This window comes from Lagopus leucura, unplaced genomic scaffold (assembly GCF_019238085.1).
Source record: "Lagopus leucura isolate 7727_CA_CO unplaced genomic scaffold, USGS_WTPT01 Super-Scaffold_100002, whole genome shotgun sequence".
In the NCBI taxonomy this organism is placed as follows: Eukaryota; Metazoa; Chordata; class Aves; order Galliformes; family Phasianidae; genus Lagopus; species Lagopus leucura.
Window position 1 is genome coordinate 7,211,543 of NW_024962263.1, and position 23,025 is coordinate 7,234,567.

Genomic DNA, 23,025 nt, shown 5'->3' on the forward strand with positions numbered 1-23,025 from the left:
AGCTCAACCCAAGGGTAAGCTCTTCTACTTATTCTCTTTTGTGATCCTTGTTTGCCTTACTCTTTTGATTATATTGCAATTATAACATCTTGATTATACAGCTTTGCCTTACTCTTTTGATTATATTGCAATTATAACATCTTGGTTATACAACGGACATTGAGGCTAGGAGGAAAACAGTGCACATTAATACATTTTTTTAAAAGTTGATCCATTACCTTTCTAGTCTTTGCATGGTCATGGCTAGTGTTTTGTTCAGTTCCTCTATCATCCGGCACCCTGAAGGGTGTATGGGCAACGTGCTGGATCCAGAAGGCAGGTGCTGGCTGTGGCTGCCGTACTGGAGCTGGTGCTGGTGAGCTGCTAACTGGGATGGCAGGACAGTGTGATGGTGCTGAGTCAAAGGCTGCTGGGAGCTCTTCTGCGTGGAATAGGATGAGAGAGAGGAGAGGTCTGGCCCCCCTAAGGGCATGCAAATCATGACTTTCTTTGGAGGTAGTGGAGGTGACAGTTTAACTGGCATACAAGGCAGTTTCACAGGAGCGCCAGGATCTACAACAGAAGAAAGAGAGGCCCTGGTGTTAATTTTCATGGCAGTGCCAGGGTGAGCAGGTACTGAGTTTGCTAATCAACGCAGGTGTGTGCTTCCCCTCCCCCATGTGACAGACAGCTCTGCATGGCTTTCATTCAGCACTGTCTTTTTTTAAAGATCGGTTGTTTTGCAGCAGATCTGAGTCTCACAAAAACATCCCAAGGTTGCACGTGCCCCTTAAGAAACACAGTAAGCAATGCTTAACAAGGCTTGTGGCACATTTCAATACCTTAAAGCACTAATCCCCCAAACCAGCCCTGAAAAGTAAGCACAACCTCTCCTACTCAACAGGCACTGAAACATGGAAAGCAGTTTGAAGTCTGAAGCGATGGGAGGACTCATCGCCATCACTGCTGGAATGAAAGCTCAGGCATACCTGACCCTTCTCAGCTACTGCAGCGCAATTACTACAAGTCACCTCTCTTACAGCTTTGTAAGGTGCAAAAAATCTGGTGTCAAAAACTACATTAAAGGGCAAAAGAGAAATGAGATAGGGTTTGAATGTTAAATAGGAGTGACCTGGAAAAAAAAGGATACAGGAGAAGATGGTAAAGGGTGGAAGATAGTTAGGATTAACACGTTATTTTACAGAAGACTTGGCAGACGCTCTTCTAATTTTAACCTTTTTAACTCCAGAAATATTCTTGAATATACATTATATAACATAGAATAACAAAGAATATGTTATATGTTATATTCGATGTTATAACACAGAATAACATAGTTGTTCTGTCAAGCAAAGATTCCCCTGGTTTCCACAGAAAGACAAGGGAAGTCCATAAACAAACACCTCTGCCTGGACTAGGCTGCGGGACGCAGATTTTTGGAGCTGCACAGTGAAAGGGTTTCAAAAGGGAGAAGAGGTAATGGGATGGCTTGGAGTTCCCAAAATGTGTGTGGGGAATGATCACAGAATATGCTAGCAGCAAAGAAAATGGTAGTAAATATATATATATTGTGAGCTGCAAGGCCAAGCCCTACATAGCATGGCATCCCACCCCAGACATTTGGCTCTGCAATGCTCTGCATGCTCTGTGGCTTCTTGTAGCTTCAGTTCATACTTCTTGCTGTAAAATGGTAAAGGAATTGAAGGGTCAGAATCTTCTTATGGCCCAAGAAAGCTTGCCAGTAAGATGCTGCTTCCTCTAGTTTTAAATGACATCACTCTCCTGAGTAATATCTGATTTTTAAAGACCTTTTCCAGATGGTACTTCTTAGTGTTAACTACCATTCTCCCTGATCTCTTTATCCTTCCCTCCTTATGGACTATGCTGGGTTTTGCTTGTACTAGTATCCACATCTACTAGCCAGGGTGCACAAGGTCAATACCAAGACTTATAAGATCTAATGCTTCGTGGAAACACTTAAGGACAGTAAGGAGGAAGAAGACCATGCATAATGCCAAGCTCATTCATGGTATTGGACTTTGCTTAGTGCTACTGTGGATGCTTTACTGCACCCACAGTACCCACTTGAAACTGATGTTACTCTAGAACAAAGAAGCCCACACAAATAGCAAGCCTTCCCTTTCTTCAAGAGACCAGGGAGGAAAAGGGTGTGCAAAGATGAAACAGAGGCATGGACAGATAGTGGTCTTTCCAAATTGTGGAGTAGGATAGTTGCAGATGCGAGAACCCAAGTGTTTCTGTTTTCAGTGCAGTATCATATCACAGAATCATAGAATGGCTGAGGTTGGAGGGGACCTTAAAGATTACTCGGTTCCAACTCCTCCGAGATCTCCCCAGAGCATTCTGTTCACCAAGCTAAACAAGCCCAACTCCCTCAATCTTTCTTCATAGCAGAGATACTCCAGTCCTTCAGTCATCTTTGTGGCCCTCCTCTGAACCCACTCTTACAGCTCTGCATTCCTTCTGTACTGGGGGCCCCAGGCGTGGACACAGTTCTCCAAATGGGTCTTCACAAGCACAGAGTAGAGGGAGACAAAACACCCCCCTCTCCCTGCTGGCTACTCCTGTTTCAATGCAGCCCAGGATACTGTAGGTATTCTGGGCTGCAAGTGCTGGCAGACTGCTGGCTCATGTCTAGCTCTTCATTCATCAGAACCCCTAGGTCCTTCTCCACACAGCTGTTCTCAGTGAGTTCTCCCAGCCTGTACTCTTATTTGGGATTGCCTCAATCCAAGTGCAACATCTTGCACTTGGCCTTGTTAAACCTCATTAGATTCTCACGTGTCCACTTTTTGAGTATGTGCAGGTCCTTCCGGATGGCATCCCGCCTTTCTGTTGTGTCAACTGCACCACATCAGCAAACTTGTGAAAGGTACACGCAAACCCACTGTCTGTCACTGATAAAGATGTTGACGAGCACTGGTCCCAGGATGGACCCCTGGGGGACACCACTTGTGACTGGTCTCTACCTGGCAACAACCCTCTGCCTATGACCATCCAACCGTATCTTTATCCACCAAATAGTCCAACCTTCAAACCCATGTCTCTCTAATTTAGAGATGATGATGTGGTGTGGAACTATGTAAAGGCCTTGCACAAGTCCAGGTAGGTGACATCAGTTGCCCTTCCTTTCTCCACAGATGCCATCACTCCAAAAAAAAGCCACTGGACTGGTCAGGCACAATCTGCCCTTGGTGAATCCAAGTTGGCTGTCTCAAATCACCTCCACATCTCGCATATGTCTTAACATTTCTTCCAGGAAGATTTGCTCCATGGTATTCCCAGGCACAAACACGTGGCTCATTGGCCTTTAGCTCCCCGGGTCTTCCTTTCTCCCTTTCTTGAATATGGCACTGATATTTCCCTTTTTCTAGTCACCAAGACTTTGCCTGACAGCCACAAACTTCACCTGACAGAGATGATATCTGCTCAGTCTTGCCTCTCTTGAAGGCAAAAATTCCAATTCATCAAGACTGAAATCTAACTCAGGGGACTGCCAAATGACAGGGCACTGTCCTCTCCACTAAAGCAGATTGTCTACTGTACAGTAGAAAAAAAAGACTTTCAAGATTTTCTTTGCAAGCACAAGCAGGTCTCCAAGTTACTGCGTTTCTGTGTTCTTCTTACATACACATTAGTTGTGTATATCTTCTTTTTGTATTCTCCATAAAAGAACACATCTTCAATAGAAGATAAGTAAGAAAAAGGAGTAAATTATATAGAGCCCTGAGAGCATAAGGCTCCTATGGGGTTTGTAGTAACAAAATGTGTTCATACATTTGTGCTCCAGGCAATTTCACTTCGGGAGCTCGTCCTGAATTACAAAAATTATCCTAAGATCTTCATTTTCACATTGAAAAGTGCAGATCTGTCTGTTAGTTTTGTATTTGTTTCTGTTGTATGCTCAATTAACATCTTCACCTGACGGTGTCTGTGCCATGATACACCATTATTTTTTTTACATGATATACAGAGTGAATTCAAAAGAGATTCCAACTGCAGGTATCTCTTGCTTCCCCTCAGCCTCGTCTGCTCTGGGCTGAATGAATCAAACGACTTGAGCTCATCCTTACACGCCTTGGCCTCTAAACCCTTCCCCATCTTTGTAGCTCCTATATGGACTCTGTAATAGTTTTATGCCCTTCTCATACTGTGGTACCCACAATTGCCCCCAGTGCTCGAGGTGAGGCCATACAGCACAGAGCACAGTGGCACAACCCCTTCCCTTGCCCGGTTGGCAGTGCTGAGCCTGATGCACCCCAGGGTATGGTTAGCATTTTGGGCTCCTAATGTCTAAATGCAGCCTTGAAAGTGAACCAGAGCCATTAACTCCACTCGTCTACTGTCTACCTTCAGGAGAATTATATGTGCCTGTTAAAAAAAAAAAAGGCTGAAAGGAGAATGACTGCAACAGAAGGAAAGTTTGATCCCTTCGCACAGAAACGTATCAATACGTTTTCACTGTCATCAGTAATGGTGACAAGCCGTGCACTGAAAATTAAACAGAGTGGACTGATTAGCAAGTGTTCTGAACAAATGGTTCAGAACTTTGCTCAAACCCATGGGTTCCAGGCTTACTACTAGAAATGCCACCACCACTGTGGATTAAAGGTCAGAATGACTTGTCCATTGTGCCTAAATCCTGAAAGAGACTGCATTTTACAGTTCTTTCTTTTATTAATGTCACAATATTTGTGATGCATGAAGCAGAGATAAAAATGCTTATTGTCTCCAGTATGGAATATCCATCAGACATTGACATTTGTAGATAAATAAGTAGCTGGGTAGGAGAAATATGAGCAAGGAATCTGTGATAACTGTCTTCTCTGTAGAAGATTACTACAGTTTTAAATCATTGCACAAAACACTAATGTGACAGAAGAGAAGCCAACTGTGTGAAGCCAGGTGTGCAAGTCTGATTAATCTCCTTTAGATTAGATTCTCCACGCACAAAGTAATGAGAAATTTTGCAAGATGTTGGTTCCCAATGGGGTTGTGACCACTCAAACCTGTACATGGTTAAGTAATAAGTGTGTCATAATTATGGAAGAGTTGTTTAGACATTAAAAGTTTTATGATAATCTAGAGACTCAATCCCAGCAGTTCAGTTAAATTTGGTCCCAGGTGATGATTTCAGTTCTTCCTTAATCTTCAATGAAATGCGGGGGCTGAAGCATTGTCCTGAATGCCCGAGCACTGCATGTGGATATTGGAAAATGAAAATTGAAAGAAATTCTGCTCATGAAGTTTCTATAATAATGATCATATTTGAAAGCCAGCAGGAGCTCACAAGGAGGCCAAAAGGAAATGCAGAGCAGTGGATTGACAGTATCGAAACAATTAAGAATTGCATGTTTCTGCTGGGCCTGCCCATCTTGTGCTAGAAAGGAATCAAATAACGATTAAGAGAGGCATGCTGCTTTGTTTCAACAGGGTAAAAATTAGAGAGAGGCTGTGATGGCATTTCCACACCCAGTACCGTGACAGGGATGCTCTGTGCTGATGCAGCATTACCAAGAGCATTGGGAGATGGTGTGGAGAAAAGTACCGAGCACCCTTCTGCAGCACCAGAGGCACCCCTGCAGTGACTGCTCTACAGTCTGCTCTTGGCCCGTCTCCATTCCCACGTGGCTTTATCCCCTTCTTAAGGCACTTGGGCCTTGAGAAGAGTCATGCCATGGCTGTCTTCTTCTTTCTTACAGCCCCTCTTTAGATACTGAAATGCTGCTCTCAGGTCTCCCCAGAGCCTTCTCTTCCCCAAGCTGAACAGCCCCAGCTCTCTCAGTCCGCATTTGCAGGGGAGATGTTCCACCCATTCCATCATTTTTGTGGCTTTCCTCTGGATCACTTCAGCAGGTCCACATCTTTCCTGTACTGATGACTCCACATGCAGACCCAGAACTCCAGGTGAGGCCTCACCAGCATAGAATAGAGGGGTATGATCACCTCCCTCAACCTGCTGGCCATGCTTCTTTTGATGCAGCCCTCTGCACTATGAGGGAACATTGCTGGCTCATGTCCAACATGCCATCTACCAGACTTTTTCAGCAGGGCTACGCTCTCTCCTTCCTTCCCCCAGCTTGTACTGATAGCGGGGGTTGCTGCAAACCAGGTGCAAGACCTCACATTTGGATTTCATGAGGTCCACTGCTTGAGCCTGGGCCCACTGCTCAGCCTGTCTGGGTCTCTCTGAATAGCATCCTGTTCCTCAGGCATGTTGACCACACCACACATCTTGGTGTCATCTGCAAACCTTCAGATGTCACTGTCATTGATGAAGAAGTTAAAGAGCATTGGTCCCAGATCTGACCCCAAAGGGACATCATTTTACTGATTTTATACCTTTAGTGATTTTATAATATTACGTTCCCATTTACATTTGTAAAAAACACATTTACATTAAATAGTTATGCATATGCACGTATTTGCATACATACAAACATGTTAAGACATTGAGGCATTTCTGTAACTTCTGACTGAAATGTGTTCCATCACAAGGTCACATTTTCCCTTGCACTCTTATTGAACAGAGATAGCTAACAGGCCACTGTTCCTTCCTACCAGTCATGATCAGAATCTCTTAATCTTTCCTTCAATATTCTCAAAAAATATTTAATAGAGAAATGGGTGTGTAAAGAGAACAATCTTCACCTCAAATGCCAGGATTCAGATTTTACCTGTTTTCCCATACACAAGCTGAGGATGTCTCTAGGGTTATTAGTAAAAGAATATCCTTAATTCTGCTTCTCACTGACGAGGGTGCTTCATTAGGATTGACTGCTCATTTCCAAAAATTATACGTGGCTAATATGATTACCACTGGAGAACACAAGGAGCTGAACAAACACATCCTTAGACCATGAATGTAAATGGATCCTTAAGAATAAGCTTAATGCTTTTATTTATAAAGTGTGTGCAAATGAGGCTTTCTGTTCTAGCAGGAATGCCTTAACCAAATCTAAATCTCAGCTCTTTTCTCCCACATGTACAACAGTCTGTCCATATGCACATACAAGAGGTCAGTTATGATCGAATGAGAGATGAGTGAAGGTTACCATGAACTAAGAGAAGTCACAGTTATATTTCACTTTAATTGGAAAATCATCACCATCAAGCAATTGATTTATGCTTAAGACCAATTCTACTTCACACAAAATTTCCAGCTGCAAAAAAAAACCCCAAACCATCAGAAGCACCCATCTGCAATGCTTCTGCTATCTTCCATGAAAGGAAGGCTTCTGAATGATGGCTACTTAGTACCAGAGGTTTTTCCTACACCTTATTTTTTTTACCTACACTATTCCTTTTTTATTTTTATTATTTTTAAATATTTTCTTCATGTTGGCCTCATTTTTGAGATGTTTTTTGTAATTAAAATGAAGTGGAAGGTAATAGGAAGCTGTCACTTTCCTCACCTGAAGCCATTAATACTGCTACCTGGCTTTCCAGGTTGCAGAAATGCCCATTTGGTTTGTAGTATAAGGCAATTATGTGTAGATTTTGGCAGGCAAGAAAGCAAAGAGATTCCACATAAAATGAACAAAACTATACTGAACAAAAATGTGCAGCCATCCAAACAGGAACATGAAGAGACCACATACAGTTATGAGAGAAAACCAAAACATGTTCTTCCCTAATGAGCTCTTTCCTGATATTTTTCTTAAGCTACATAAAACAAGGAAAACTGAATATTTTTCACATTAGCCCTGAAAAGGCTGGAGTAGCATTAACACCAGAAGAGCAACCCAGTGAGAACACTGGGAGCTGCCCCACTACATAGATGAACCATATCTCATCTTGAGCTTGGATTTCAAGGCATTACATCCTGGCAAGTGGCTGAAACTACGAGCAGACTGTTCAAAAGATACAGGCAAGGACTTAGGGAACCTTTTTTGTTCCATGTAAATGAAATAATTCTCTGTTTCAGTGGCCTAAATGACAGGAGAGTGGAGTCCAGAGGAAGCAGGTGGCAGGAAGTGTGAACAGGGAGCCAAAATGGCAAGAAGCCATGGGATAGTACAGCCTGTGTAAGGATAGGGGGGCAAGTGAAAGAGAAACAGGGAAAAATGTAGGGTGTGTGCAGAGGGACCTGCCCAGATGGTGGTTGAGGGGAGAAGTGACAAAGAGTAATAGCAGAAAGCAAAATTCTCCCTCTCCTCTCAACCCCAATGCTCTTTATGATTAAAGGCATTTAAAGATATCCAGTGTTTTCCTGGTATTTCCTTTCCCATCAATGCACATTCTGTAATTTCTGTGGCAATGGTACATCTTGATAAAAAAGAGTGAAGGAAATGCTGTGCTGGCATTAGATAATTATGTCTGAGAGGGGAAGCGTCCTGAAGCAACCCTGATGATGGTGCAGCCTGAAAATGCTCAGTGATACCTGCCCTAGTTACAACACACACATTACCAGTACACACAACAACATGGGTGAATATCTTTACAGGACACAGAGCACCTTGCTACAAGGGCAGGCTTTTCCTATAAGGGAAATGGTAGTGCTGAGGGTCTAGGAACACCAACTTACCAGTTAAGTGGCTGGCAATCCTGGCAATAGGTTTAGGAGGCAGGGCAGGGGGCTGTTTGAGGAGGGACAACTGTTTCACTGGGGTGTCCTCATGGTCTCCAGGGAAAGCAGCAGATTTTTTGGGGGGAAGTAGCAGGACTGGCTTAGCTGTAGGATCTTGGGACAGGAGGACTCCAGATTCATTGGATGTGGGGCTTTCTTCAGACACTGGAGGACACAACCACATAATAGACGCAACAATGTTACGAGCAAAGCAGTAGTGGATACAGCCATTGTAGAATGTGAAAAGCAGAGCAAGAATGCAGGTTAAGACTCATAGATTTCACTCAAACATTGTGTAACACAGAAAGAAGGAAAGAAAGAAAAAGAGTAACACGCATCTACACAACAGACGAATTTCCCATTACCTCTGACAGAAGTCAGCTCCCGTATGCCTGCCTGGGACGTATTCCCGCATGTTGAATACAAATGCAAATGTTTCAAATGTCACATCCTGGATGGTCTGTCACCACAGCTTGCTCAGGACCTTATATGTTAGCAGGGGGTCTTTAGATTAATACTATAACCGTAAAAGCACCTAACAAGGGCTATTCCATTTCAAAGAGGTCACGCAGTTCACCTGATGGCAGATGGGCACTTTTGCTAGTCACTTTTCCTCATCTGACCTTCGTCCATGACTCTCAGTGCTACACAGAATGAGTGGTTAACTTAGATGTACAGATTGTTGTCTCTCTTCATAGATTGAGGACGAAGCTTAGATAGCCTCACCTAGGGCAGCGCAGCTGGCTGCTAATTACTGAAAGTTGTATGATGTAAATGTCACCCAACACCACATGGTGAGAAAAGGACAAGACATACCCCAGGGTTTAAAAATACTGTCAGACCACTTGAGCTCACTGGCACACCTGAGAAGTAGCAGGAGAGAAATCCACAGCTATAAGTTCACAAAATGCAGAGACTTTGCTTTACTTGCAGACTTTACTTGTGTAGAAGCAGCAGTTACTGCTGTGCTGAGAGAGCAAACATTTTTTTATGGAGCACTCAGTGATAATCTATTTGCTTTATCTCCTTCTCCACCAGAAGACCTTGGTCTTCAACAAGATGTTACCTGTCCCATCCATGATCTCTGTGGTTGGGAGCACCTCGTATGAGCAGGGTTCCCCAGGTGCTGAGCCTGACTCCAGTTCTGCTAGGGCTGGCAGGGATACCTGGCTGGAGCTCAGCACTTGTCCAGAGCCCAGAGGCTGCCCATTCTCCAAAGCTCCTTCTTCATTTGGTATGGAGAGCTCTCCATCTGTTAATATTTGGAAGAAAGCAAAATGATAACAGAAGACACATAAATAAGATGCTGAAAGAATTTAAAGTGAATTCTGCTAACAGTAATATATTGTTTGTGAGTGAGAAACCTGTACTAAGCCATTGTATGTTTGTAGAATCAGGGATAACAATCAAAACAATACTGTTTGGATCTCAAAAATGCAACTTATGTTGAATAATTTTTGAATATATCTGACTGATGTTCTGTCTGTAACAGTTTCACACAAGTGTGACAGCATTTCACTTGCCTGACAGGGTTGTTGTGATATGATATGTGATGTATGAATTATGTATTATGATATGTGGTCTAAGCTGGATGGCTCCCAGTCACCTTTCATCTGATAGAGTGATAAAATCTGTTTTTCCCTCTGTCTCCACTTAAGCTGCAAACTGAAAAATGAGAATGGGCTGGAAGTGAAGCTATCAAGCTTTTTTCTTTAGAAAGACAAACACAACAATACATGATTTATATTTCAATACTAATAATAATAACAAATATTCTCTTCCACCATTTTTTAAACTCTTAGAGGCACAAACAAAATCACAGACATATGCCACTGTTTTACATACTAACAAAACTACTGTAATCTTCCAGCATGACCAAGAGTATAAGTAAGGGAAAGAAAAATTTCTATAGTTGCCTGGTGAAGGTCTTGATATTAAGATAAAGCAAATTACATTTTAGAAGTCTTTTTTTTTTTTTTTTTTTTTTTTTTTTTTTTTTTTTAAGTCCTTATCAATAACTTACCAATTTGAGCAAACATTTCTGGATCAGCAATTGTTAGTTTTTTTCCTATCAAACACCATTTCACATTAGAAATAATATAGAACAAAAGGGTGGGATCAGCTCATTCTCCACAGCATCAACCCACATGATTTTTATATCAGAACTTGTTAAGCACAGCCCTCTGGTACCTAGAGGCAAAGACTACACAGATATCTCAACTACAGTTTTATGAAGTGTTCTGCCATTATGAGTAGAAGCCTAAAAATATAACCAGAATGTGACCTGTAAAGCAGAAAGCCCAGCAGGCAGATAGAGAGATCCTGGTGTTATCACACATTCAAATTATCATTTTTTAAATCAAATTCAGAATACCCAGTTCTAGTTGCTGATTTTGGGGCAACTGTGACTAGCCATATTATTGCTCACTGTACCAAACAGACGTACATCATTCAAGTGAGCACACATTTTCCCCTCACAGGGATAAGATGCGCATAACGTTTTGGAAAACAACAATGAAGAGATAAAAAAAATGTTAAGTTTCACTTAGACGTCAAGACACTGCAATTAACAAGTCTGGAAAGAAATCAGATTATTTTCTGTCTTGTAAAGTCTCTGCACAACGTGTAAAGATGATCTATTGTTTATTTTGGTATTGTTAGAAATAGCGAGGTCTTGACATTCTTGGTTATCTTGCAGTGTTTTTGAAGAACTAGAGCTTTTACTGTGTACTGTTACATCACAGCAGCCTGAAACTCTACCTGTAGCTTTCAGAGCAATCAACTGAGCTGGCAAAAGGTGGCAACATTAATCAAAACTGAAGGTTTCAGCCAACTGTTCACAGCACAGCTTCACTGTAGGTGCTTCGGTCATTCGATACAAACCACCTTATTTCCATAGACAGCAAAGATCTAACAACAGTTCAGCCAACATTTAAGATGAATGTTTTTTTGACTTAGCTGTTTCAGTGGAAATACTATATATCCTGTTCTTGATTTGTCTCCCTTTTATAAACACGCCCCTTCACGGTGGTCAGGATAAAGGCTGCTGTTATCTCAGATGCATGGTTTCATGACAGACCGTAACTATTTACTGAGCAGAATAACTGCTTTTTGAACCAAAGACAGTGATTATATCCAGCAGCATTTACTAATTTCAGCACAGGACTAAATTTAACCAATATTCTTACCTAAGAGAAAGATTTTTTTCTTTAAGGATATCTACATATTTTAATGAAGTGAGATGCCAATTGTAACACGTTGATCTTACAGTCTTAAATGCACTTTGCACTTCTCAAGGTATATTCAGCAAAGCAAAACATCAGATAAGGTTTTGACTTTCATTTTCCAACATAATAACAAGCATGACAGTTCTCTGTATTGACAGCATAACTTATGTTAATCTTCCCTCCAAACATCTCTAATCTTCATCTAGACTCTAAAAATCATCCTCCCATTTGACTGAAATGATCAGACGACACAAAATGATGACTGAAACATATACCTGAATTTTGAGCTTGCTTAAAGCTACAAAGGGAGCTGCTAAAACACAGAAAACAGATCAAACACAGATAAAATCATCATTTGTAGAGTGAAGAATCTCTCAATGTGAATTAATCCTGGATCAGAGGCATGCTTGACAATCAGATATAAACGGCAAATTAATTGCTATTTTTAAAGCACTAAAAGCTATGTTAGTTAGCTGACATACAAATGAAAAGAATTCTAGTAATGCAATTATGATATATATGGATGAATCAATTAGTCTTAAGGAACTGACTAAGAGTTTAAAGTTAATTTTGCACATTGATAACGTAATATTTTGTTCTCATGCTCGCTAAATTCTTTGCTGCATTTTCTCAGAGCCTGCTGTTTCTAACTGGAAAAAGATTTTCCTTAGATGCATGAGTCAGTTTGATCTGGAAGGGACCAAAGTGAACAACATGAAATCTGCAGCAAAATGAGCACGTGAAGGATGCTGCCCTGCTGATCCTGCACCCTGCCATGGAAGAAGCAGAACCTCAGAGAAAATTCTCCAATGCAGAAAACTCAACCCAGACTTGTTGGTTCACCTTTGCATATGGAAAAAACAATATGGGGTGAAGGCTCAGAAATGTGGAGATGTTATGCTCAAAAGAGGTGGACCCTGGGAGCTTGTTGGGCCTAGCAGCTGGACTGCTCACCGAGCACCAGTCCTATCTACTGAAGGATGAGGGTTTGAACTCTCAGCTTAGTGTAATTCTTAGACTATCACACGTTCACGAGGCCAGATGGAATCTACTCCAGGGTACTGATGGAGCTGGCAAAAGCGCTTGACAAACAACATTTCATCATTTATCAACAGACCTCGTCAACTGGGAAGCTCCCAGATGACTGGAGAACTGTCAGTGTGACTCCCATTTACAAGAAGGGTCGTAAGGAGGATCTGGGGAATGATAGGTCTGTCAACCCGACCTTGGTATCATGGAAGGTTATGAAGCAGATCATCTTGGCCAAGAAGGCCAAGAGCATACTGGTTTGTATCAGTATACAACAGCACCAGTCAGTAATGGTCAGTAATGCCAACAGCACTAGTGAAGAAATTGTCCTCGTGTACTCAGCACTGGTGAGGCTGTACCTTGATTTGTGTTCAGTATTGAACCCCTCACTACAAGAAAGACATCGAGGCCCTGGAGTGTGCCCAAAGAGCAGTGAAGCTGAGAAGGGTCTGGAACACAAGTCTTATGAGGAGCAGCTGAGGGAACTGGGATTGCTTAATCTGGAGAAGAGGAGGCTGAGAGACCTTATAGCTCTATACAGCTACCTGAAAGAACATTGTAGAGAAGTGGAGGTTGGCCTCTTCTGTCAGGTAACTAGAGATAGGAGGAGAGGGAACAGCCTCAAATTGTGCTGTGGAGGTTCAGGTTGAATATTAGAAAAAAGATTATTTTCAGAAAGAGTGATAAAACATTGAAACAGGCTTCCCTGGGGAGCAGTGCAGTCACCATCCCAGGATATGTTCAAGAAACATATAGATGTGGCACAGCTTAGTGGATGAGATGAAAGGAGGCCTTTTCCAGCCTTTATGATTCTGTGATTCTATGATTAAGCATGATTTGTACTCAGGAACTCATTCACCAGATTCACTTTTGGTACTTCTCGAAAATGTCTTAGTGTGAAGCAGCCCAATTTGCATGTGGACAGTGCCTAGGTGGTACAGACCAGTCTTTTTGTTGTTTCCTTCCTCTGGAGCTCTGCCTGCCTTATCACCGTATCTTTTGATTCTGAACACCTTGGAATAGAGAACTTCTGGTATGACTGAAAAATGTCAAGCTCATGAGCTCCTTCCACGGATAAATGACCAAGGAAGTGAAAATGATACAGAGAATTCTACATCCCATGTCACTTTCCATTTTTAGTTGTCTTCTCAGTACGGGCCTGCTTTCAAGTAAGAACAGCTAGGAAATTATTCTTGATGGTGAAGGGTAGGAAGGTGGGGCACATCCATGCCAAGGAGATGCAACACTGAGCTCTGTTGTTTGTTGTTTATCATTCACACAACACTTTCAAATCCTGACAGGACATAGGTAATTTGAAATATGGGTTTTAAAACCTCATTTTGTTCAGATGGACAGTACAAAAATACGAAGATGAAGGTCACCCATGAGGAATCATTGCATTATTATCTGTGAAGCAAATGATCAGTATACACATTCAAAATTTCCCACTACAGGAAAATTTGTTTATATTCAGATTAAAGAAGAGGTATGAAAACACTACCAGTCCGTTTAATTCTTTGACTGGTATCATAGCACACTGGGCAACTCTATACAGTCGCCTTTGAAATGGTTACAGTTTGATGTTCAAATCAAAGCTATTCATCTTTTGATGAAAAGAGCTCACTGTTTGAGCTCTTGGCTCTGCCAGTCCACAAACTATTAGAATGGAACGCATCTAATCAGATACTTCTTCAGTGTGCTGTTTTTCTAAAAGTACACTGTATTTGAAATAAATACAGACTTTGCCTATATTTTCAGAAGATTCAAGTTACAGAACCTATAAAAGAAGGAAAAGTTATTTGGGCATGAGTCTGGACCTTGCCAAGAAATGAGCTCCCTGCACTTCAGTCTAGAGTGGTTTCACTTCAACAGTTTAAGTACGAGGGTCACCGAAATAATAAAATCATTTATTGTTTCCCAAAAATAGCAGCTGGAATGCAGTGACTCTTCTATGTGTGAACACTGTGACCTACTGTGCCCTGTTAGCTCTCACCTGTTGGATGACACAGTCACCTGAAAAGCCAGCAAATCTCAAGGCAAACCGGTCAGAGAGTCACTAAACAACAGGAGAACAAACTGGCTGTCTAATTCTGGTTTTCTTCAGCATAGATGATAAAATAACACTAAGTACACTGCAGTTTCAGAATTTCTGTTCTTATGTCAGTCTATCTGTATGGTTTCCTTTAATCTGTTTAAGAAAGAAAAAGGCAAAATAATCACTCCTCAGCTTTGGTCTCCTCTTTGGAAAGGCAGAGATTTAGCACTGGTTCCATGTGTTGTCTGTGCAAGATGATTCTTGGCGTAGAAAGCATAGAAACAACCATCAAATAAAGCTTTCTGCTATGAAGTGCTGCGCTTCCACAAAGTATTGGAGATTAGCTATCAGGAAGTACAAGGAAAATGTTATTTCTGTGTAAGGTTTGCAGCGAGATATAATACCCTTTATGAGAACTATGCTTGTCCTGCTATATCAATGAAGAAAATGTTACTTTTCCTCTACACATTTTGCCTTACTTACATTCTTAAATCATACGTGATCAGCACTGCTATACCTATATGCAACTATCTTCCCCTCTGCTCTGCTTCTTTCAAGGAAGGACTCCTTAAAAACTTCACAGCTTTCTGTGTTTGCAAACAGCAGGAAGTAAGGTGAAGATACTGAATTAGACATCTAACTGTGTTGAGTGACAGTTTCCCATTTAGTTGCACCTGACAATAAAAGTCTGATGTCTCTACATCTTGTACTGGAAATAGGAAAAGGCAGCACGTATTTCATACTAGGTCTTTCTGATATGAAAAGGTGAAAAATGACTACAAAAAGAGGAGATTTTTTTGTTTGTTTCCATGATGAGGACCTCCAGACAACATAATGCCTACTTCACCAGGCAACAAAGAAGATTACAGACTACTGCAGCCCTTTGCAGGAGAGAAAGGAGAATTTTCCTGAGTTTCAAGGCAGAGAACAGGATCAAGTTGCACAGGAGAGATTTTATGAAGGTGAGTGTAGGGATGACCAGAAGCTGACTTCCAAGCTCCCCAGGGTGCTGAACCAGGAGCCTTGCTGGCAATGGAGACACCTGGCTGCACATTCAATCCAAGTCACTGTCCAGAAAGTGCAAAAACCAAGGCATCAAAAAGGGAAAATCTTTGGCCAGTTGTGGTTTCTACTCTGCACTTGCATCTAGGATGACTTTCAAGACAGCTAGCCATAGTAAGAGCTCAGGCATCCTCAAAGGATTAAAAAAAAACATCTAGAATAGGTAACAGATGAAAACCACAGAAAGTAATCACAAGCTGCACATTGATTTTGTTTGGATTAGTAAATTTTTGCATCATCTCTTCTTTCCCAACAAGCTAGATCAAAGTAGATTTAAATGGTCCAGATTTTCTAACATAGATCCTACTTAGAAAAACTCTGGAAGTTTATAACTTTGATTGACTTTTACCAGGTTTTGTTGTGGTATTGTTAAACACTTCTAGACTTGGAATTAATGAGGCATCAAAGTACATACCTAAGTTCTACCGAAATTAAAATACAACCTTGGCATGCCAATACAGTTTGCTTAATTAATTGCCTTAGTTACTAACAAGAGAAGCAGCAAACAAACAAAAGCTGGAGTTAAGTACTCACAAATATGTGATATCAATTATTCGTTATGCTACCTGTGTAAAATAATGGTGTTTTGCATAAGTAATACATCACCAACTCAACAAATGAATAATTCTGAATGGGGAAATATTATTATTATGTATTCTGGGTTGTTTCAAGTGTTCTATGCTCATCACACAATCCCAAACCTTAAAAACATTTCTCTTCTCCACAACCATTAATCCTACAGTGACTCAACCAGAGATAATAAATGCATGCAGAGACCCATTCCATCTCCCCTCAGTCGGGATGCCTTGCTGTTTTGCAGCAGGTGACTACAGTACAGTGTTGTGATTTATATTTTTACTGCTTTACTTTCTGATTAGCTTACAAGTTTATTTGCAAGATCCACCAAGAGATGTTTGGAGACCTTATTCTGTACAGTTCTGCCATTCCAGATGGTATTGCCAGTTCTTAATGTTATGACAAAGTGAGATCTGTCCATAAAGCTATATGGGATGTCAATTTAACATCGTGAAAAGAAGAACGCTTACCTTTATCAAAGATTTCCTTTAGCACTCCTCGTTTTATAAGCTCCTCTCTGCTTTGCCTCATTGATATCTTTCTTTCCAAAGCTGAAAGCAAAGGAGAAGGGGGATTATTAACAGAAAAGAAAGGAAATGTTTCAAAACACTTCTTCTCCATTTACAGTCAGTGGCAAATGAGTCAAAAGCCCAAAGAAACTCCTTGGTTTTGAAGTAAGGCTCATATTGAGAGAAACATCTACAGACTGGCTCATTTGAGGGCATGTCTCAATTCCCATTTGGATACATGACCAAGTGTTTCTTGCTAGTAAAGAGAGAACAAAAAAATAATGCAAATGTCTGTGAGGGAAAGGTAAAAAAGAAAGTAATGTGAAAGATAATGGAGAAAGACTGGATTGTGGATTGGCTGTGGATTGTCCTCTGGCCATGGAAGAGTACTGGCACCGCTGGTGCCCTGAAGACAAGAGTAATTTGCTACTAGCTCCAATGAGAGTAGAACAAGGCATTTGGGATTGTGCCAAAAATGAGCTGTTTAATGGAGTCTTCTCCCTGGAGGGGTGTTTTCCCCAAAATAAGTACAAACAAATGACACTCCATGACAGTAATTTAACACCAGGGCTCAACAGCCTGGGTCCTATATTTGCTGCTTGGAGACTGTGGTCACCGGGGCAGCAAGATGACAGATAGAAATTTCATGTTTGTTTAGTTCAGCAGTAATTAAAACAATGTCCAATTAACCAAAACATCACAAAGGACATGGATTCAGGCGAACTGCTGAAAGGCAGCAAGCAAGGGGCACGAGAAGTGATGTGCAGGAGGGGCTGTGGCTGTGTGCGCTCTCCGAGAAACAGGCTCGTGCTTGCCAAAAAAGAGGCACAGTTAAGGGTGAACCACTTCTGCCATATGCTCCCCTATCAGACACAGCGCAGATGCACACACAGATGAACTGAGACTTTGCTTCTTCAGTCTGCCCAAGGCAGATTTAAAGCAATAGGGGCTCCAAAACACTCTGCCCCTGAAAACACGAGGATGTAACCTTTTCCGGCGCTGCTGGCTGCTCTCTGTTCTCAGAGGGACACAATATACTTGGTGAATTAGCTGTGCTTACACTGACACACTGCATTCATTGCAGTTTATTTGCTGTCAGATACGAGTGGCTTAGCACGAACAAGGCAGTGCTGATTTATAAAGCATTCAATTCCATAATGTCAATTTAGATCTCCCCATTTTTAAGATCGGCTTTGAACATGTATTCTTTAGGACTGAGAAAGCCAGCAGACACAATCTGTAGCTAATAAAACCCCTGCTTTCTTCTGAACACACCCTCTGAGCTTCAACATCAATCAGAATTATGGCAGTACAAGCCCCATTGGCCCGCCGTGTGGCACAGTTTTATTTCTGAAGCTCTTACTGTAACAGCCCAGTTTAAGAAGTGCTTTAGGCACCTCACTGCCTTTCAGCAGAACTTAGATTTCTAATATGCTTTTGACAGATAGACACCCCAGCAATCAGCCTGCGGAGTTGCCTTGTAGACTGGCCGTCCATCTGTCTTTTCCTTGCATCCAAACAGCCTTGTTCTGGTATGGCATTTAAAGCTTCTTCTCTAAGAACAGCCACCATCAGTCCCTCCAAAAAAAAAAAAGTCAAAACAAGCTACAGCCAATCTTCGAGCTTTCTCCCACCACAGAGATCATTAAAATCCTGTCTTTAAAGACTAATTTGGCCTTACTGAACTCCTTTTCCAATAAGTCTGAGAAACAGTAATTTTCCCCAAATGCAAACAGAGTAGAGCACTCAGCTTGTGTTGGTTGGAGGGCAATTAAGCAGGGCAAACCAGCAGCAAAGCAGCAGTTTCTGTTTGTAGGCCAGCAGCATTCTTCACAAAACAAAGAGAGAGGCAAATTCTGCTATTTCTGAACTTCACCAGAAATAGCAAAGTAACAGACTCACGCTTTACATACAAATCCGAGCACATGACTGCAGGAGTAGAACCATATGTTGTATACAAGCAGATAGATTTCCATACAAGATGCTTGGTTTTCATACACCATACAGAAATAAGCCAGGTGAGAATGGCCAACAAAAGGTACAGACCCCCTGGGGTGTGTAGGTCAAGCCATCAAAGTCAACCACCGAGGACACAAACATGTCTGTCATTTTGCACAGGCACTGGCACCCACTGGCGTTCCTCATCCCACCCTTTTGCCTTGAGAACACTCAGCTAGTTATGCAGCACAATTACTGCTGACTTTGTAGCCAGGCAATCCCATCACATTATAAAAGCAGCAGTAAGAAACCCAGTAATACTTCTGGGGTCTGAGTCCTAAAGTGAATACTATGCAGAAGCAGAGGAGCAACTTTCCCAAAACTGTCACAGAGCAACATACTCAAATATAGGGCAAGAATTCTCACAAACACAGATTATTTTGCAGTTCACCTAGCAGTCAATCTAAATTTTCAGAAGACTAAATACATAGGTTCTTTCACACATCTCCTTTTAGTTGTAATCTGTTTCTAATCCAGAATGGCAAAAGGAGAATCAAACCCCCCATAACCCAAATCAAACCACGCCAGTTTGAAGCTTAGATGAAAGCAATCTTTTTTTCAGTTTCCAAATCCTTTCTAAGTAGGCATAGAACAGAAAGTATTAATTATTTTCCTACTAAGCCAGTTTAATTAATAAGATATTTAGAGGAAGGGCATGCTGGGCTAAGAGCAGCACTGAATGATAATAACAGATGCTATACTAAAACGATGGAACACGCTGCTTTCTCTTATTACAAATCTTCCTCCCGAACAAGTCTTGCACATTTAAATGCGTAAACTGCTATGCTACTGCAGGATCAAGTGAAAAAAAAACCAGCATGCAAGTGTCTAAATGCAGAACTCATTAGGCTCTAACAGCTTGTACAATCAAATGTTTCACTCTGCCTCGATTTCTCTGACAAAGATTGCCAGATCTTTTACAAAGGATTTTATTTTCAAGCAGAAAGCTGATACAGAATGAATTCATTCACTTTCAATTAAGAGGGGATCCATTCAGAGTACATAAAATAAATAAAAAAAAAAAAGTACAGTAAATAAAAAACCTCTGAATTAATCCTCGATTCATGAGAACCCTGTAAATTCTGTGATGGGAGCAAATAAATTATAATTAATACTTAACAAAAGATGTATTGCTTCATTGGTGATTTTCCTTGGTGATTAACCTCATTTTGTTCATTTGTACAATCTTCCAGGAGATTAGAAATAAGCATTAAGCCCCCTTTTGGGGACTGCTTATACCAGAAACTAGTTATCTTAACAAATTCACCCGTTTCCCAACAAATACTGTTACCAGCTTCTAGAAGTGAGATATCTGTATTTTATGACATAAATGTACAGATTTTGCCACTGAGCTCTGCAGTAGCTATTACTTTCAAGTTCTGATGAATAAACAGTGGGAAATACTTTTATTAATGCTCCTGAGCTAGTGCTTTTGAACTCTTCCCCAGGAGCAGCACCCCTCCACTGTTCAAACACAGTCTTCTCTGTGGCAGACCCATTAAGAACAGAAAAGCCCTGACAGGGTCACGAGGATTTCCAGCCCCTCCATTCTGGAAATCAAGCACAGTTTTGTCTTTATTCCTCTAATAATCTGCTGTGCTCCACGATGACAGTGCTTGTGGGCCATTCCTCCAGCTGAGAAGTTGAAGCATGCTGCTGCCTTTGTGCCAAGTGCCTATGCTGTTCTATTAAGTAGCCAAAGAGGCATTTATGTGGTCAGGATATTTGACCTTTCTATCCTGCCATTCTTTGCCCCAGGACCAAGACATCTCAGGTGAACTCTTCCAACATGCATCTCCCCCTCACGTAACTTGTCATGTTGCTGTTTAAACCAAGGGGTGGACTAAATGCACAAGTCCTGCCCCTTCTATTTATCTGGCAATCAAAACTAAAGCCCCAGCAGACTCTTAACTCTGCCTTCTTCTGAGGTTGCCCTTAAGCCTAAAGAGCACTGGGGGCTGCTTTGCATGAATTCCTCCTTTCAAAGGTCATTATAATCTTCATGATGATTTTAGGAAGGAAAAATCATTAGCTATGAATGAAGCACAGAGGAGGAGCTTCCTGGTCCGTCAATCATATTTGAATTCAATAGGTAAAAATTGCTTTGCTAATGTTTCAGTTCTGAGTAACTAGAAACAACTCAACCAATAATTTTGCAATGTTAAGAAGAACTATCATTAATTTCCTTTAGATCTGCAAAGGAGAATTTTCCAGGTGTGAATGGATTACGTGTGAAGGAAACAGACCTGAGGGTGTTGGTTGATGCTTGGCTGAACATGAGCCAGCAGTGTGCCCAGGTGGCCAAGAAGGCCAATGGCATCCTGGCTTGTAATGGAAACAGTGCAGGTAGCAGGAACAAGGAAATCAACCACCCCCCTGTATTCAGCCCTGGTGAAATCACACCTTGAGTACTGTGTGCTCAGTTTTGGCCCCTCACTATAAGAAAGACATTAAGGCTCTGGAGAGTGTCCAGAGAAGGGCAACAAAGCTGGTGAGGGGTCTGGAGCACAAGTCTTATGGAGAGCAGCTGAAGGAGCTGGGATTGTTCAGCCTGGAGAAGAGGAGGCTCAGGGGAGACCTTACTGCCCTCTAAAATGACCTGAAAGGAGGTTGTGGTGAGGTGGAAATTGGCCTCTTCTCCTGCGTAACTAGCAACAGAACAAATGGGAATGGCCTCAAGTTGCTTCAGGGGAGGTTTGGATTGGATGTTAGGAAAAATTTCTTCTCCAAATAAGTGGTCAGGTGCTGGAATGAGCTTCCCAGGGAGATGGTGGAGTCACCATCCCTAGAGGTGTTCAAGAAATGTTTGGATGTTGAGCTGAGGGACGTGGTTTAGTGGGGAAATATTGGTGGGAGGTAGATGGTTGAACTGGATGACCTTGGGGGTCTTCTCCAGTCTTGGTGATTCTATGATTATCTACTATAACATGTAGCATCAGACTGAAACTCTTCTACCTATGTAGACTTTCTTAATAATCAAACAGAGCAGGATTCACCTGTTAAATTTATACAGTGTGAGCTTCTGATTCCAACTGGTCCCCTTATATAGTAAGAGCAATTCTCAAACATTACTGACCTCAGCCCAATGTAGCATCTAAAACAGGCTAAACTGCACCTTGGAAATGCCTTTATTCTTTCCAGACTGCGAAGGAAGCTAACAGTGAGCAGCTGAGCTGGAGAAGCACAAAATGAGGACTGAATCTAATCTTGAAATCAACACTGACAGGAGAAAAATTTATGAAAGATGTAGACAAAAGTCTCAGACCAAGTTGAGAGAAACAAAGGTGTGCCAGCTCATACAGAGTTCTATTAATTTTAGGATTGATTCAATATTTGTAGCATCACTGCTGTGAGCTTGAGGTTTGCACAACTGTAAAACATAGCTTGGATGAAATAACTGTTTTGCTTTGCTTAGCCCTAAATACTTTTTTTTTCTTTTTTCTTATAACATTTTCATATCTCTTGGAGCCTGAAGGAAGGAAAACTATCTTAACAGGTTTCTGAGTATCTGAGATTTGAAGTTTCTTACCAAAGCTTTGGGTCTCTCTAGCCTCAGCCAGGATCTTCCTACAACAGTACTATTTACAAAATCTGTCTCTGATAACTACCTAGAAAGGATTGGAAGCATCTGTTTGACTGATGTCTACCTATGAATTTCCTCTTCTGACTGTAGCCAAGCACTTCCATTATATGAAATTACAAATAAGCGAACGTCAGTTGGAAAAAGATGTAAGGGTACTAAAAGTTATGCTTGGTTTCTTAAAAAATAAAATACTATAAATATCTCTCCAGGTGACTCTGTTGACAAAATCAATCCCTTTCAGTATGTGAACCATTTGGAAAACTTCTGTGGTAGGTGCTATAAGACTAATAAATAGGAACAGTATTGATACCCCACTGGATGAGTAACTAAAACCACAGGAGAAGCAAAGCAATATTACTGTTGCTGCAGAAGTAGCAAAGGGAGGTACAGACAAGTTGAAACAACTCAGCTGAACACCTACTTGGTCATCTGCAAAT

At 41.4% G+C, this 23,025-nt stretch overlaps 1 protein-coding gene across 3 annotated transcripts in view; it reads right to left on the reverse strand.

Annotated features, from left to right (window-relative positions):
* The window catches only part of PHACTR1 (phosphatase and actin regulator 1), a 143,927-nt gene that overhangs the window by 59,909 nt on the left and 60,993 nt on the right, over window positions 1–23,025 (reverse strand). For 2 of the 3 annotated variants that reach the window (XM_042869714.1, XM_042869715.1), the window contains exons 3-5: window positions 16,969–17,049; window positions 9,636–9,821; window positions 219–552 (exon numbers count right to left, since the gene is read on the reverse strand). In XM_042869714.1, coding sequence (XP_042725648.1) covers window positions 219–552; window positions 9,636–9,821; window positions 16,969–17,049 — 601 coding nt within the window. Of the gene's footprint in view, window positions 1–218; window positions 553–8,527; window positions 8,735–9,635; window positions 9,822–16,968; window positions 17,050–23,025 lie in introns of all 3 variants that reach the window. The other variant, XM_042869716.1, reaches the window with a different exon arrangement.